This window comes from Jaculus jaculus, chromosome 17 (assembly GCF_020740685.1).
Source record: "Jaculus jaculus isolate mJacJac1 chromosome 17, mJacJac1.mat.Y.cur, whole genome shotgun sequence".
NCBI lineage: Eukaryota > Metazoa > Chordata > Mammalia > Rodentia > Dipodidae > Jaculus > Jaculus jaculus.
The window spans coordinates 19,412,941-19,427,044 of NC_059118.1; the positions used below are offsets into that span (position 1 = coordinate 19,412,941).

The 14,104-nt window shown below is 37.1% G+C and overlaps 1 protein-coding gene across 6 annotated transcripts in view; it reads left to right on the plus strand.

Moving 5' to 3' along the window:
• Dock3 (dedicator of cytokinesis 3) overlaps positions 1-14,104 on the plus strand; it is a 455,655-nt gene that overhangs the window by 213,351 nt on the left and 228,200 nt on the right. For 5 of the 6 annotated variants that reach the window (XM_045136510.1, XM_045136514.1, XM_045136511.1 and 2 more), the window contains exons 6-7: positions 4,091-4,239; positions 13,626-13,710. In XM_045136510.1, the coding sequence (XP_044992445.1) occupies positions 4,091-4,239; positions 13,626-13,710 (234 nt within the window). The remainder of the gene's footprint in view (positions 1-4,090; positions 4,240-13,625; positions 13,711-14,104) is intronic. The other variant, XM_045136515.1, reaches the window with a different exon arrangement.

The following is a 14,104-nucleotide window of genomic DNA, read 5'->3' on the forward strand; positions in this document are numbered from 1 at the left end:
TCACCTTCTTTATTAAAATTTGTCATGAATATTTTCTTTGCTTCTTTCTTAGATTCCTGTCTTAGATTAAAGCACCTTTGCCTTAATTTTGGCTGATTTCTTCATTTGGCAAAACACTTTGCTGACAAATGTATACAAAAGAAAGAAATTAAGATTTTGCATATTTAGCTAGGCGTAGTGGTGCACACCTTTAATCCCAGCACTCAGGAGGCAAAGGTAGGAGGATCACTGTAAGTTCAAGGCCACCCTGAGACTACATAGTGAATTCCATGTCAGCCTGAACTAGAGTGAAACCCTACCTCAAAAAACAAAACAAAAAAAAGATTTTGCATATTTAAAATTAATTTAGTTTACCCTATCTGTGATTTATATTTTGGTTTAATTCCTTTTAAGATAGAGAATTCTATCAAGATGTGGTAGTTTATCCTTATAATCAGTGGATTGAGGCAGGAGGATCGATCAAGGGTTGGAGGTCAGTATGGACTATATAGTGAGACTCTATCTCAAACAAAAGAACTAAATATATCTGTACACATGTACACAGAATTTTCAAAGCATTGCTTTATTATTCTCCATTTGCCAGTATTGCTAAGATATTCTTGTCATGCCATTACAATGTCATTCTAGTTCTACCTTTAGTTTACTACTTATTATCCCTAAAAATGTTTAAGATTATCTCTTTGTCCTTTTTGCTCTGAAATTGTAATTAATGAGGTCCCAGTGGTTGATTAGTGGTTATACTCAGAAAGTCATTGCCTGTGTCAGTATGTTGAAGGGTTGCTCCTACTTTTTCCCTCTAGCAGTTTCAGAGTTTTAGGTCTGATATTAAGGTCCCTAATCCATTTGGATCTAATTTTTGTGCATGGAGAAAAGACAAGAATCTATTTTCATCCTTCTACATATAGATTCAGTTTTCCTAGTACCACTTGTTGAAGAGGCTGTGTTTGCTCCAATGAATTTTTTTGTCATTTTTGTGAAAAACCAGATGATTGTAGCTGCCTGGATTAACATCTGGGTTCTGTGCTCTATTCCATTGATCTACATGTCTGTCTTTGTGTCAATATCATGCTGTTTTGGTTACTGTGGCTTTGTAATGTAGCTTAAAATCAGGTATGGTGGTGCCACCAGCCTTACTTTTGTTGCTCAAAATTGTTTTGACTATTCGAGGGGTTTTGTGTTTCCATATGAATTTTAGGATTTTTTTTTTCTATTTCTGTGAAGAATGTCATTGGAAATTTAATGGGGATTGCTTTAAATGTATAGATTGCTTTTGGTAAGATTGCCATTTTCACAATATTGATTCTCCCAATCCAAGAACATTGGATGTCTTTCCATTTCTTAGTGTCTTCTGCAATTTCTCGCTTGAATGTTTTAAAGTTTTCATTGTAGAGATCCTTCACTTCTTTGGTTAGGTTTATTCCAAGGTACTTTTTTTTTTTTTTTTTTTAGGCAATTGTGAATAGGAGAGATTCTCTGATTTCATCCTCCACATGTTTGTTGCTTGTATATAGTACTGATTTCTGTGTGTTTAGTTTGTTTCCTGCTACCTTACTTAAAGTGTTTAACAGCTCTAACAGTTTGTTGGTCAAGTATTTCGGGTACTTTATGTATAGGATCATATCATCTGCAGATAAGAATAATTTGATCTCTTCCTTTCCAATTTGTATCCCTTTTATGAATGTCTCTTGCCTTATTGCTATAGCTAAGACTTCCAGTACTATATTAAATAAAAGTGGGGACAGTGGACACCCTTGTCTTGTTCCTGAGTTTAGTGGAAAAGCTGCAAGTTCTTCCCTATTTAGTATTAGGCTGGCTGTAGGTTTGTCATAAATAGTTTTTATTATGTTGAGATATGTTCCTTTTATTCCAAGTTTCTGTAGGGCTTTTATCATGAAGGGATGTTGGACTTTGTCAAATGCCTTTTCTGCATCTATTGAGATAATCATGTGATTTTTGTCCTTTAGTTCCTTTATGTAGTTATCAGTTTGCATATGATGAGCCAACATTGCATCTTTGGAACAAAACCTACTTGGTCAGGGTGAATGATCTTTTTGATATATTATTGTATTCTCTTTGCCAATATTTTGTTCAGAATTTTTGCATCTATATTCATGAGGGAGATTGGTCTAGAATTTTCTCTTCTTTTTGTCCTGTCTTTATCTCAAAAAAATAAATAAAGTAGAAATGGAAAGACACTGGAACCTGGTGCTGCTACTAGAGCCACTTCTGCCTGCTTCTATGGTCTCTAGACGCCCTGGATCTTTCCTACTTCTCTGTTGTGGTTGATAATTTTTTTATGAACCTTCACTTTTTAGTAGAAGAATATATTTTGCTTTTCCTTCTCTAGGCTTCTTTGGCATGGTTCCTATGCTGCTATCTTAACTGGAAGTCCCAAAAAAGATTTCTTTATTATATGATGTCTTGTGTTCATTTATTTTGAAGAATAAGATGTCAAAATGCTGGGCTGCAGGGGTTGCTTAGCAGTTAAGGTATTTGCTTCCAAAGCCAAAGGACCTCTGTTTCTCCAGTAGGAAATGCATGTGGTCAGATACAGACCACATTGTCTTTATTCCTTACCTTCAAGATTCCAATTTTCCAAGTGATGCACTTACTTAGGCCTTGTTGCTTTCTGAGGTGGCAGAAATTCTTGAGTTCCACCATTTTACAAGCACTGTTTACCAAGGAGCTTAAACTCCTTAATCTATTCATCAACTGAAAAATGATGTTATTTCATATAATTAAAGTATATTTCCTAAGGTCTCATATTTTAAAATAATTGAGATGCTCTATAAGATGCTTTTAATGTAATACGTTGTTCTAAAAATTTTAATTACAAAATCACTACCACCTGAAAACAGGAGTTGATTTTACTATTTGTACTTTGCCTTAAACTTAATTTTATTTGCATCAAGCTTATTTTGGCAAATGCCTTTTTTCAGAGTAAATCCCACATAGATATTTTACTAATACTGCCTTACATGTTGATAATCTTCAAAGGCATTCTTAATAGATTGTTTATAGTCCATGAACTTCAGTAATGCAAAATTGTGCTTCTCTGTAATAGAAACAAGATCCTAAGATTTTACTTCTGAGAACTAGAATTTCAGTTTTACATTTATATTCTTAGGGGCTGGAGAGATGGCTTAGCGGTTAAGTGCTTGCCTGTAAAGCCTAAGGACCCTGGTTCGAGGCTTGATTCTCCAGGACCCACGTTAGCCAGATGCACAAGGGGGCGCATGCGTCTGGAGTTCATTTGCAGTGGCCAGAGGCCCTGGCGTGCCCATTCTGTCTCTCTCTATCTGCCTCTTTCTCTCTCTCTGTCCATCACTTTCAAATAAAAATAAACAAAAAAATTAAAAAAAATTTATATTCTTAAGAATAACTGGTTTTACTGAAGCATCTATGCTAAACTTTTTTTTAACTTGTAAGGTAATAACCACTATAATGTATGTAATTAAGTTCATTATGATGCTTCTACTTAACTTTTGTAAAGTTAACACTCCTTATTAAGCTGAAAGGGCTAGAAATCTATTACTCTAGGGATACACACTGTTTAAAAGAAGCTAATTAGAAAGCTAGATGAAGCCTAGAAACCAAGAAAGGAATCTCACTCTGGAGACTAGCTTTATATTGCAACCTTAGTTGCTTCAAAATAGGGCAAATGAGTCACCCTCTTTCAATTGGACTATCCTGGAGGAACTAGAGATGTTACTGAATGATTGAAGCCTTTGCTGTAAAGGACATTATAGCTTCTGTTAATGAAAACAGCATTGGGCTACTGTGTAAGTTATTGTTCTAACTAAACTTTGTAACTTTGATTTACTGGGAAATTAGTGGTTCCGAATGGGGTAGAGATGGTGCATTTGCATGATCCAGATTAGTTATGCTTCTTTGTCAGATGACACTGTACATAGATGTTAATATAGTAGAAACCAAAGACTTTGAGGTTTCTAAGTAAGCTCCTTTTTTACATTGCCTTTAGGGTTCAGAGATATGAGCATTTTTCATAGTTTAACTATTTTTCTTTCTCTTTTCATTCCCTTTCCATATCCCTTTTATATTTTATCCAACACCAAAAACACCGTTTCAGAAACATAAAGTAGATCTTTTCTACAAACTGCGCCATGTGATGAATGAACTTATTGACCTGCGAAGGCAGCTACTGTCTGGTCACCTGACACAGGATCAGGTGCGGGAGGTTAAGCGGCACATCACCGTGCGCCTGGACTGGGGTAATGAGTAAGTATGAATATTACTTGGGCATCTCTCATTTTCATTTATAACTCAGCTCATGGAGTCTAAACTTGATCAAAGCTTTTCCTTAGTGATTAAAATACTCCACTAAAATCTCATCAGTTTTGCTAAGTATAATTGTTTCTTCTACTTAGCAAAGGATACTCACTGGTTCTAGAGTGAAACTTTCTTAGCCTCTTCTTACTTCTGAAAATAACTGGATAGATTATCACATTAAGTCTCTTTTAGGAGATTGAATTCCTTGATCATAAACCTCACTAATCACAGTATGTTTATTTTTCAGTCTTGTGGTACTTTCTAAAGAATGTGAATTCAGTCTTCTTTTCATTTTGTACCCATACAATGAATTTGAATAAGAATAACCTATAAATGAGGATTCTCTACATTTGTACTTCAGAATATTCTTTACTACTTTATCATTCAGAGTCCAGCCTTTATGCAGTGGATATTCCATGGCTCTTGAAATAAAATGTTAAGACTTTGTCATAGTAATTTAAGGTAGATAGATTAAAATTGTATTTCTTCCTAAATTTGATAATATAATATTCAAGTTCTTTATTCTTTTTAAATCAGGGCCATTGAATTTTGAATGAAGACTTCGTACTTTATTTTATATGTATGTTTTGAGGCAAGCCTAACAAACTGCCTTTTTTATGTGAGAGAGTGAGTGAGTGAGTGAAAGAGAGAGAATTGTCATGCCAGGGCCTCCAGCCACTACAATTGAACTCCAGACACATGTGCCCCCTTGTATGCATGTGCAATCTTGCGTGCTTGCATCACTGTGTGTCTCGTTTATGTGGGACCTGGAGAGTTCAACATGTATCCTTAGGTTTCTCAGGCAAGCACCTTAACTGCTAAGGCATCTCTCCAGCCCAAGACTTCCTACTTTAGTTATACATATGTACTTAAATAAATTAAGAATGTGTATTCACTTATCTCTATTGAAATGGTACTTTTTTGTAGCAGGGTCTCACTGTAGACCAAGTTAAAATGGAACTCACTCTGTAGCTCAGGATAGACTCAAATCCATGGTAATCCTTGAGCCTCAGCCTCCCAAATGCTGGGATTATAGGCATGAGTCATCATACCCAGATTTATCTCTGCTCTTTACTTCTTTAGTGGACCACTTTTAACCTCTCAGAGTCCTAGTTTTCCTCAGTTAGAAAATAAGTCTTGCTTGGTCTGGTGCTGCAGGCTCAGCTGCTAGGGAGGTTGAGGCAGGAGGAGTACATGTCCAAGACCTTCCTAAACTTCACAGTAAGTTCAAGGCCAGCCTGAGTGACTCTGTAAGACCCTGTCTCAAAATAAAATATAAAGAGGGGCTGGAAGGATAGCTCAATGGCAGAGCACTTGTTTAGCAAAAGTAAGGCCCTTAGTTTAATTTTTAGTACTAGAGGAAGAAAGAAGAGAGGAAAGAAGGATAGAAGAAGGTGGGGGAGAGAGAAAATGAGTCTAATGCTATGTCTCAGTACTCAGAGATAATTTTCATATAGTGCCTATACTAAGTAAATTTTTAGCAAAAATAGTTATTGTTCTATTATTAGTTATGTCTTATGTCACTATGTAAATATACTTTAATTTCACTAGTGTAATTATTTATATAATTCTGTCTTTATTAAAGCATTATAAAATGTACTGCCCACAAGGAATCTTTGAGGAGGTAGAAAGATTGCAAAAGCCATAAAGTGGTTGGGCATACCCTGAGGCATGGTGCCCTTACTATCCCATTGGGGCTGACTGAGGCCTTCATGACCCCACAGCAAATCCCATAACCCCACAGAGGAGAACCCCAGGGAAAAAAGGAACAGGTGAGAGGGGATAAAAGAGTATAATCTGTTAAAAAATAAATAAATAATTCAAAAAAGAAGAGGTACTTCCCACAAGAAATCTTAATACCTTTGTTCTTTTTTTAAGCCAGTTCTGAGAAAGAACAAAGTACATCTATTATTTGCAATTAATTTCACATTGTTTTCTGTGTACTATGATTCAGGTAAGGAACCCTAAGAGGAAAAGGTAAAATAGAAAATGAAATAAAACATAGAATGTTAAAAAGAAGTATAAAATTGAAAGAATTTAAGGACCTCAGAGAGCTCTACTGGAAGTTATGAATATGTCTCCTGTTCACTAGTATGTCACAGGCTCAGCCTGACCCTAACATATAGGACAGGTTCAAATAAACTGAATTATTGGAATTAGTGTAGGAGTGATCTTTGATCCATAGTGAGAAGGGACTATTTTGTGAAGACTCTTGACCTACACTACTGTGGTGGTTTGATTTAGGTGTCCTCCATAAACTTAGGTGTTCTGAATGCTAGGTTTCCAGCTGATGGAAATTTGGGGATTAATGCCTCCTGGAGGTGGTGTATTGTGGGGACCAGTCTTATGGGTGTTATAGCCAGTTTCCCCATGCCAGTGTTTGGCACACTCTCCTGTTTCTGATGTCCACTTTATTTTGGCCAGGGGATGATGTCCACTTCTGGTCATGTCATCGTTTTCCCCTGCCATGATGGAGCTTCCCCTTGAGAAAGTCACAATAAACCCTTTTTTCCCACAAGTTGCTCTTGGTCAGGTGATTTCTGCCAGCAATGTGAACCTGACTGCAACAGTAGAGTTGGTACCGAGGAGTGGTGTCATTTGCTGCTAGACCCTTGACTGTGTGGCTTTAGCCATTTGGAGCTGACTTTCAAGAAGAATGTGGAAATCCAGGCATGGTGGCACATGCCTTTAATCCCAGCACTCGGGAGGCAGAGATAGAAGGATCGCTGTGAGTTCAAGGCCACCCTGAGAATACAGAGTGAATTCCAGGTCAACCTAGACTAGAATGAAACCTTACCTCAAAAAAAAAAAAAAAAAAGAAGAAGAAGAAGAAGAAGAATGTGGAAAGATTTGAAACCTTGACCTAAGAGATGCCTTGCAGTCCTGTGAATACAGCTTGATGGACTATTCTGGTCAGAGTTGAAAGATATGAGTGTAGTAAGAACTATGGACCATGAGGTTTGGCTTATGAGAGTGAGAAAGAGCTTTGCCTGGACTGGGCTAAAAGCAGTTTGTTAGAGAGGCTTGCTGTTATGTCTGTGCCCTGAGAACTTTTGCAGGGTTGCTTTTTGTAGAAATGTACTGGTATAAGCAGAGGAATATGGCACAGAAATGAAACCTTTGGGCTGAAATTGCTGCCCACTCAGCAGCAATTGAGAGATTACAACCTTTGAGACTGGGCCAGCTGTCCTGCATTGGGGCAACAGGAAGAATGTAGACTCTTTAGAAGGGGCCTGACTGCTCAAGGAGTGTCCTGTTCTTCAAAGTCTGCTTTATTCCCCCCTGGATCAACAAATTGGCACCCTACCTTGTATACTGGAGTATAAGAAATGCAGGAAAGAGAGGGTCATTGAGTTTGCAAAGTGGTCTTGTGTTTTGGAAATGGCCATAGGCAATGTGAAGCAGGTTTGCTGGTTGCCTGCGTGGAGATCTGATGGAGCCATGAGGATAAACTGCTGGTTGTAGTGGAAGCCTGGTGGAGATGCTGGGGCCACGAGTTGGCTGCTAAGGAGAACTGCTAAGGAGAACTGCCCTGGATGAAGTTTTACAGGACTGTGAGTAGCCTAGGTGGAGGGGTGGAATTGGAACTCCAGAGACTTGTTGCTGGTTAGAATTATTGGTCTTGGAGACTTGTCACTGCCTAGAGTTGTTGGACTTGGAGCTATAGAGTTTAAATCATATATTGCTTGAGTATTTCTTTGCTATGCCCAATGTCATCTTTTGCAGTGTGAATGTTTATTCTGTGCCATTATGGGGTTTTTTTTGTTGTTGTTGTTGTTAGTTTTTGGTATTATGGCTTAGTTTAAAGGCCTTGGATTATGGGGATGTTTGGACATCATTAGGACTGATTAAAATTATGGGGACTTATAAAGTTAGATGAATGTGTTCCATTTAACATCATGTATAATTATAAGTTTATGAGGGCCAGGGGTGGAATGTGGTGGATTGATTCAGGTGTCCCCCGTAAATTTAGGTGTTCTGAATGCTAGGTTTCCAGCTGATAGAGATTTGGGAATTGACGCCTCCTGCAGGCATTGTATTGTTGGGGGCAGACTTATGGGTGTTATAGTTAGTTTTCCCATGCCAGTGTTTGGCACACTCTCCTGTGCCTATTGTCCACCTTATGTGGGCCAGGGGATGATATGCGCCCTCTCTGCTCATGCCATCATTTTCTCCTGCCGTGATGGAGCTTCCCCTCGAGTTTGTAAGTCAAAATAAACTCTTTTTCCTACAAGTTGCTCTTGGCCGCGTGATTTCTACCAGCAAGGTAAACCTGACTGCAACACCTACTAATAAAAACTGTTTTGAAAGCTCAACTCTATATAATATTTGCACATGAATATACATAGACATTTGCTGCCTGATTATGTGCATTTTTAAATTTGAATACTTCTTTTTATCAATATCCCTGTACTTTAAACCATATTTTGTTTAATTATATGAAACACAGTAGGAATAAGTATAATAGCAATAGCTGCTCACAGTACCAGGCCCTGTTCAGAATGTTTACCATGGATTAGTAGTTTATAAGAGTAGGTCAGCCAGTGTGGCTTAGTGAAGAGTCAAAATACAAACCGGGCACTTGACATCACAGCCCACACTCCTGACTACACTGCTAGACTGCCTCCCTTTGTGTGTAGATGGAAAAGCGTTCATGTTGACCATTCCTTGAAATTAAAAGCTAACTGCTCTTATAGTAACCCATAGAAAGAAATAATCAGGAGCCTCTTTGAAATGAAATTTATAGCAAATATGTATTAATTGTATCTTAATGTGCAACACATCTGCTTTCTTCAGATGAGGATAATCCCTATCTTATCTTTGGCAAACTTTCTTTCTTCATTGAAGGTATCCATAGCATATATAGTGCAGTTTTTACCTAATTACCTGTTAATCCCTCTTTTATTTCCCAAGATAATTAAATAGAGAAACTAAATTGTACCATGCTCTAGCTACTTCTAGGAACAAGAAAACACTAAGGGAGAAAGTATAGTGAATAAGAACATTTGTTTGACTCAAAACTAATGTACTCTGAAGCCAGGCGTGGTGGTGCATGCCTTTAATCCCAGCATTTAGGAGGCAGAGATAGGAAGATCAGCATGAGTTTGAGGCCACCCTGAGACTACATAGTGAATTCCAGACCAGCCTGGACTAGAGTGAAACCCTATCTTAAAAAACTAAAAAACAAACAAACAAAAAAACCCAACTAAAACAATTAATGTACTCTGTAACCACTGTTAAGCACTGTTAAGTTGGTATGTGATAAAAAAAAAAAAAAACCTCAGAAATAATCACTGTGGGTTGAGCCAATAGGCATATGGTTGAATGGCTAGGTGAATAAGCAAGCTAGGAATGTTAGAGTGATAAAGACAGAGTTTACACCAATGCTAGACAGACCTGTGTTGCACCATGGCCGGGAAGCACTTAAGTTCAATTTTAGCCTCACTGACTTAGATACCAACTGGAATTTTCTTAAGTTGTTGAGTTTAAATATCTACTGTTTTCAAAAATATTTTTGTATATGTATTTGTGGCAAGAGGGAGAGAGAGCACAGGAGTGAATATGGGCACCTCAGAGTCTCCTACTACTACAGACAAACTCCAGATGTATGTGCCACCCTACACATCTGCCTTCACATGGGTGCTGGGTAATTGAACCCAGGTCAGCAGGCTTTGCAAGCAAGCTCCTTTAAATTGCTGAGCCATCTCCTCAGCCCTAAACATCTATTATGAAAGTATTATTTTCTCAGTCTCTTCCTTGTTTTTCAATGATCATACTCACACTGCTCCATATGCACTTGGTGCTCCATATTTGCGCATTCCCTATCTGTGGCTTCCACATCCATGGACTCTACTGACCATAGTTGGAATTTTTTTTTTTAAATGATTGTGTTTTGGGGTTGGAGAGGTGGCTAGTGGTTAAAAGTGCTTGGTAGGCAAGCCTGAAAACCAGAGTTTGTATCCTTAGAGTCTACATAAAGCTGGACATAAGTAGCACATGCATCTGTAATTCCAAATGTGTCTGTTGCAATTGGAGGTGAAGTTGAGAGAATCCTGAAGCTCAAAGGCAAGCCAGTCTGGTATTCACAGCAGCAGATGATAAGAGAGATCCTGTCTCAAGCAAAGTAGAAGGTAAAGACTGACACCTGAAGTTGCCCTTTAGCCTCCACACACATACCATGGCATGCACACCCAAACATACACACTCACCACACACACACTCATTCACTCACAAATTTAGCCCAGTGTGGTGGTGCATGCCTTTAATCCCAGTATGAGGAAGCAGGGGGAGGAGGATTGTTGTGAGTTTGAGAGCTGCCTGGAACTACAGATTTCCAGGTCAGCTTGGGCTAGAGTGAGTCCCTACCTCAAAAAAGCAAGCAAACAAAAAATTTTACATGATTTTCCCTATTATTTTCTAAACAAGGTAATATAACAACTATCTGCATAGCATTTATATTACAGTGTAGTACAAGTAACAGAGATGATTTACAAATGCAGGAAGATTGTGTAGCTTGTATGCAAACAGTATGTATATGTAATAAATTCCAGCATCTTTGGGTTTGGGTATACATGGGTTGGGAGGGCCTCCTAAAACCAATCCCTCCTGAATACCAAGGGATGACAATATATTTCTGGACCTCTAACAGTTAAATAATATGCATGAAATTTTTTCTCTCCTCCTATCCTTTCTTTTTCACTCACTCCTCAGGTCCCCTCCTGGATGCAGAATCTCATTGTGTAATCCAGGCTTGGCTCAAACTCATTATCCCCCCTACCTCAGTGAAGCTGGGATTATAGATGTATGCAATTATGCTTTTTATGCATTATTTAGAAAAATTGTAATGGCATGATGTATAGGAGACTTCAAAAATATTTTAAAAGATTGGTTTTATAACTATAGTTTTCTACTACAAACAGTAACTTTTTGTGATCTTTTTGCTGGTTTTGTATGCATATAAAACTATTTTAAGTACTTTAAATCATGCCTGCAAAGTTTTCTTTGTAATGTAAATTTCTCTTTATGAAAATAAGGTTAGAAAGAATGCCAAGGGCTTGGGTAGGGTACTTGGTTAACATATACAAAGACCCTGGTTTCAATCCTCAGCACCAAAAAATATATATAAATAAAAATTTTAAAGAATCTTTTGCACTCTATGAAATTAAATTGATTCTATCCCAGATATGGGAAGGCAGGATGCAAGAGGTAAAATTTTTTTTAAAAAAATCATATTTTGTTTTTATTTATTTATTTGAGAGAGAGAGAGATACAGACATAGGCAAGGAGGGAGGGAGGGGGGAGAAGGGGTGCACCAGGGCTTCCAGCCACTGCAAACGAACTCGAGATGCATGTGCCCCCTTTGTGCATCTGGCTTACAGAGGTCCTGGGGTGTCAAACCTGGGTCCTTTGGCTTTTCAGGCAAGTGCCTTAACCATTAAGCCATCTCTCCAGCCCCTGTAAAAATTAAATCTTTTATAGATTCAAATATATTCAATTCAACAAACAGGTAGATTTATTGGCTTAAAACCATAAACTATCAGGGTTAAGTCCAGTGGTATACGTCTGTGAGGGTTCTTAAAAACTCTTTTAGTGCCAAAAGTTTTATTTAAAAATTCAAGTTTTGGGGCTGGAGAAGTGGCTTAGTGGTTAAGATACTTGTCTGCGAAACCAAAGGACCCAGGTTTGATTCCCCAGGACCCATATAAGCCAGATGCACAAGGTAGCACATGCATCTGAGGTTCATTTGCAGCAGGCTGGGGTCCCTGGTGTATTCTCTTTTTTACTCTCTTTCTCTCTCAAATGAATAAAAGTAAAAATAAAATTTAAAATCTCAGTTTTTCTATAAAAAGATAATGCATGCTATCCTTTAACAATACAAGTTACATGTGTTACATATTCCTTGCATAAAGAATAGTAATGCAAGTTATTCTTTAATAGGAAAATTTATCCTTTGGTAGAAAAGCATGTTTTCCTTCTGACTTCTAGCAAGTGTGGGTGGATGGGTGTGTATGTGTGTGTTTATGTCTATAATTAAGTGTAACAATCACTTTATCCTGTGTAGTTAGTATGCTTGCTTCCATCTTCCTCATAGTTTTGATTTTTTTTTGTTTATTTTACTATCAATTTTATTATTGCCTCCTCATACACTTTCCTACAAACTGGTTGTAAATTATAAGTAAAATGATTCTGCATCTTGAATGTACACCTGGCTTTGTTTTAAATGAGAAGTAGTTTTGATGCAGAGAGTCTACAGAACTAATTTTGCTAGCATATTCTAAAAATATTACCCTAAAGAAGATTGTTTTTCTTTCTAAAGTCCCATGGAATACATTTTCCAGATACAATAATTTTTAACTTATTTGGGATCAGGTGATCACAGAACTATCCCTGAAACCCTAATAAGAAGTATTGATCTCAGAAAAAAAAAAATCAGATTCCCCCCCCCACACACACACATGTGGCCCATGTGTTTGTGTGTGTGTGCGTGCACACACAGGTGCACACACACACATCTAGTGTCATAAGCTATTTCAGAAGTTCACAACTTTCTAACTTCACTGAATTCCAGATTTAGAGCTATTATCTTAGAGTATGAGAAAGGAGCTCAAATTTATTGATTAAAATTGTGTTTAATATTTGAACCCAAAAGTCCTATTCCACTGCTTAATATTACTATACAGTTATCCAAAAATTACCATCATTTGTTTTTTGTCAAAAAATTATACTATATTTTCTAAATTCTGTTGTACTAGTAAGTAGTCTACTCTTTGGTTAATCTTCTTATGTTTCTTAAGATATTACTGCTAATACATGTTTAGGCCTTTACCAGTATCAGTATTAAATTGGAAACAAGATAAAACTCAACCAAAACATGTCTCTGAGATGTGACTTTTATATGTTGGCTTTGGACTATAAATTTACTTGTGCCCTGAATTATTTTTTCATCATAATGTAAGTAATGTATGACTGAACTTTGAACATATTAGTAGAATGAGAAGAAATAGAAAAATAAACATAATTTATTAATAATGTATAAAAATGATCCTTAATGAAATCAAGCACTCTGTTATAAACATACTGAATGAATCCTTTTCATCATCACAGGTGGAACTGCTTGATGACTTGATTTGTATCTGCTTTAGAATCCCTAGCCTCATTTACTTACCCCAAAATAAAAACAATTAGATGATGTTGCTGAATAAAGGCATGTCCCTGCAGGAGCAGTGTCTTAAGCTCTGCCTACAAAATCATGGCGGATATAGGTTTCTAGGCACATAAAGAATAATGAGCCATCTGAGGACGTGCAATTCTGAGTGTGATCTTTCTCTTTTTAGGCATTTAGGCCTTGACTTGGTGCCTCGAAAGGACTTTGAAGTAGTGGATTCAGACCAGATTAGTGTCTCAGATCTCTATAAAATGGTAAGAAATCTAACAAGTAATGGCTTGTTCCTTCATACTTTCCTTTGGTTTTGCAGATAATCTTGTAGATTATAATTATATGACTGTGTTAGAAACAATATTTCTAAAATTTTTTCTTTGCCTCAATCTCACTATATTTAAAAAGTAAATACTCTTGTTCTGACAGTATATAGTACAATTGCTCTCCAAATGGAAACACAATATAGAAATGCTAAACTTACTGTGGTTTCTAAGGGTCATTTTTGTGTTGATTTTGCTTTGTTGGTTTTCCTATAACTTATTTTAGTTAATGATATTATATCCCCTTCCTGTTAAGAAGAAAAGGTAGTTGAAACTGATAAGAGCCAAGTTTTAGTTAAAGCAGTGGTTGAATTTGCAGCAGCTAAGAGGAATA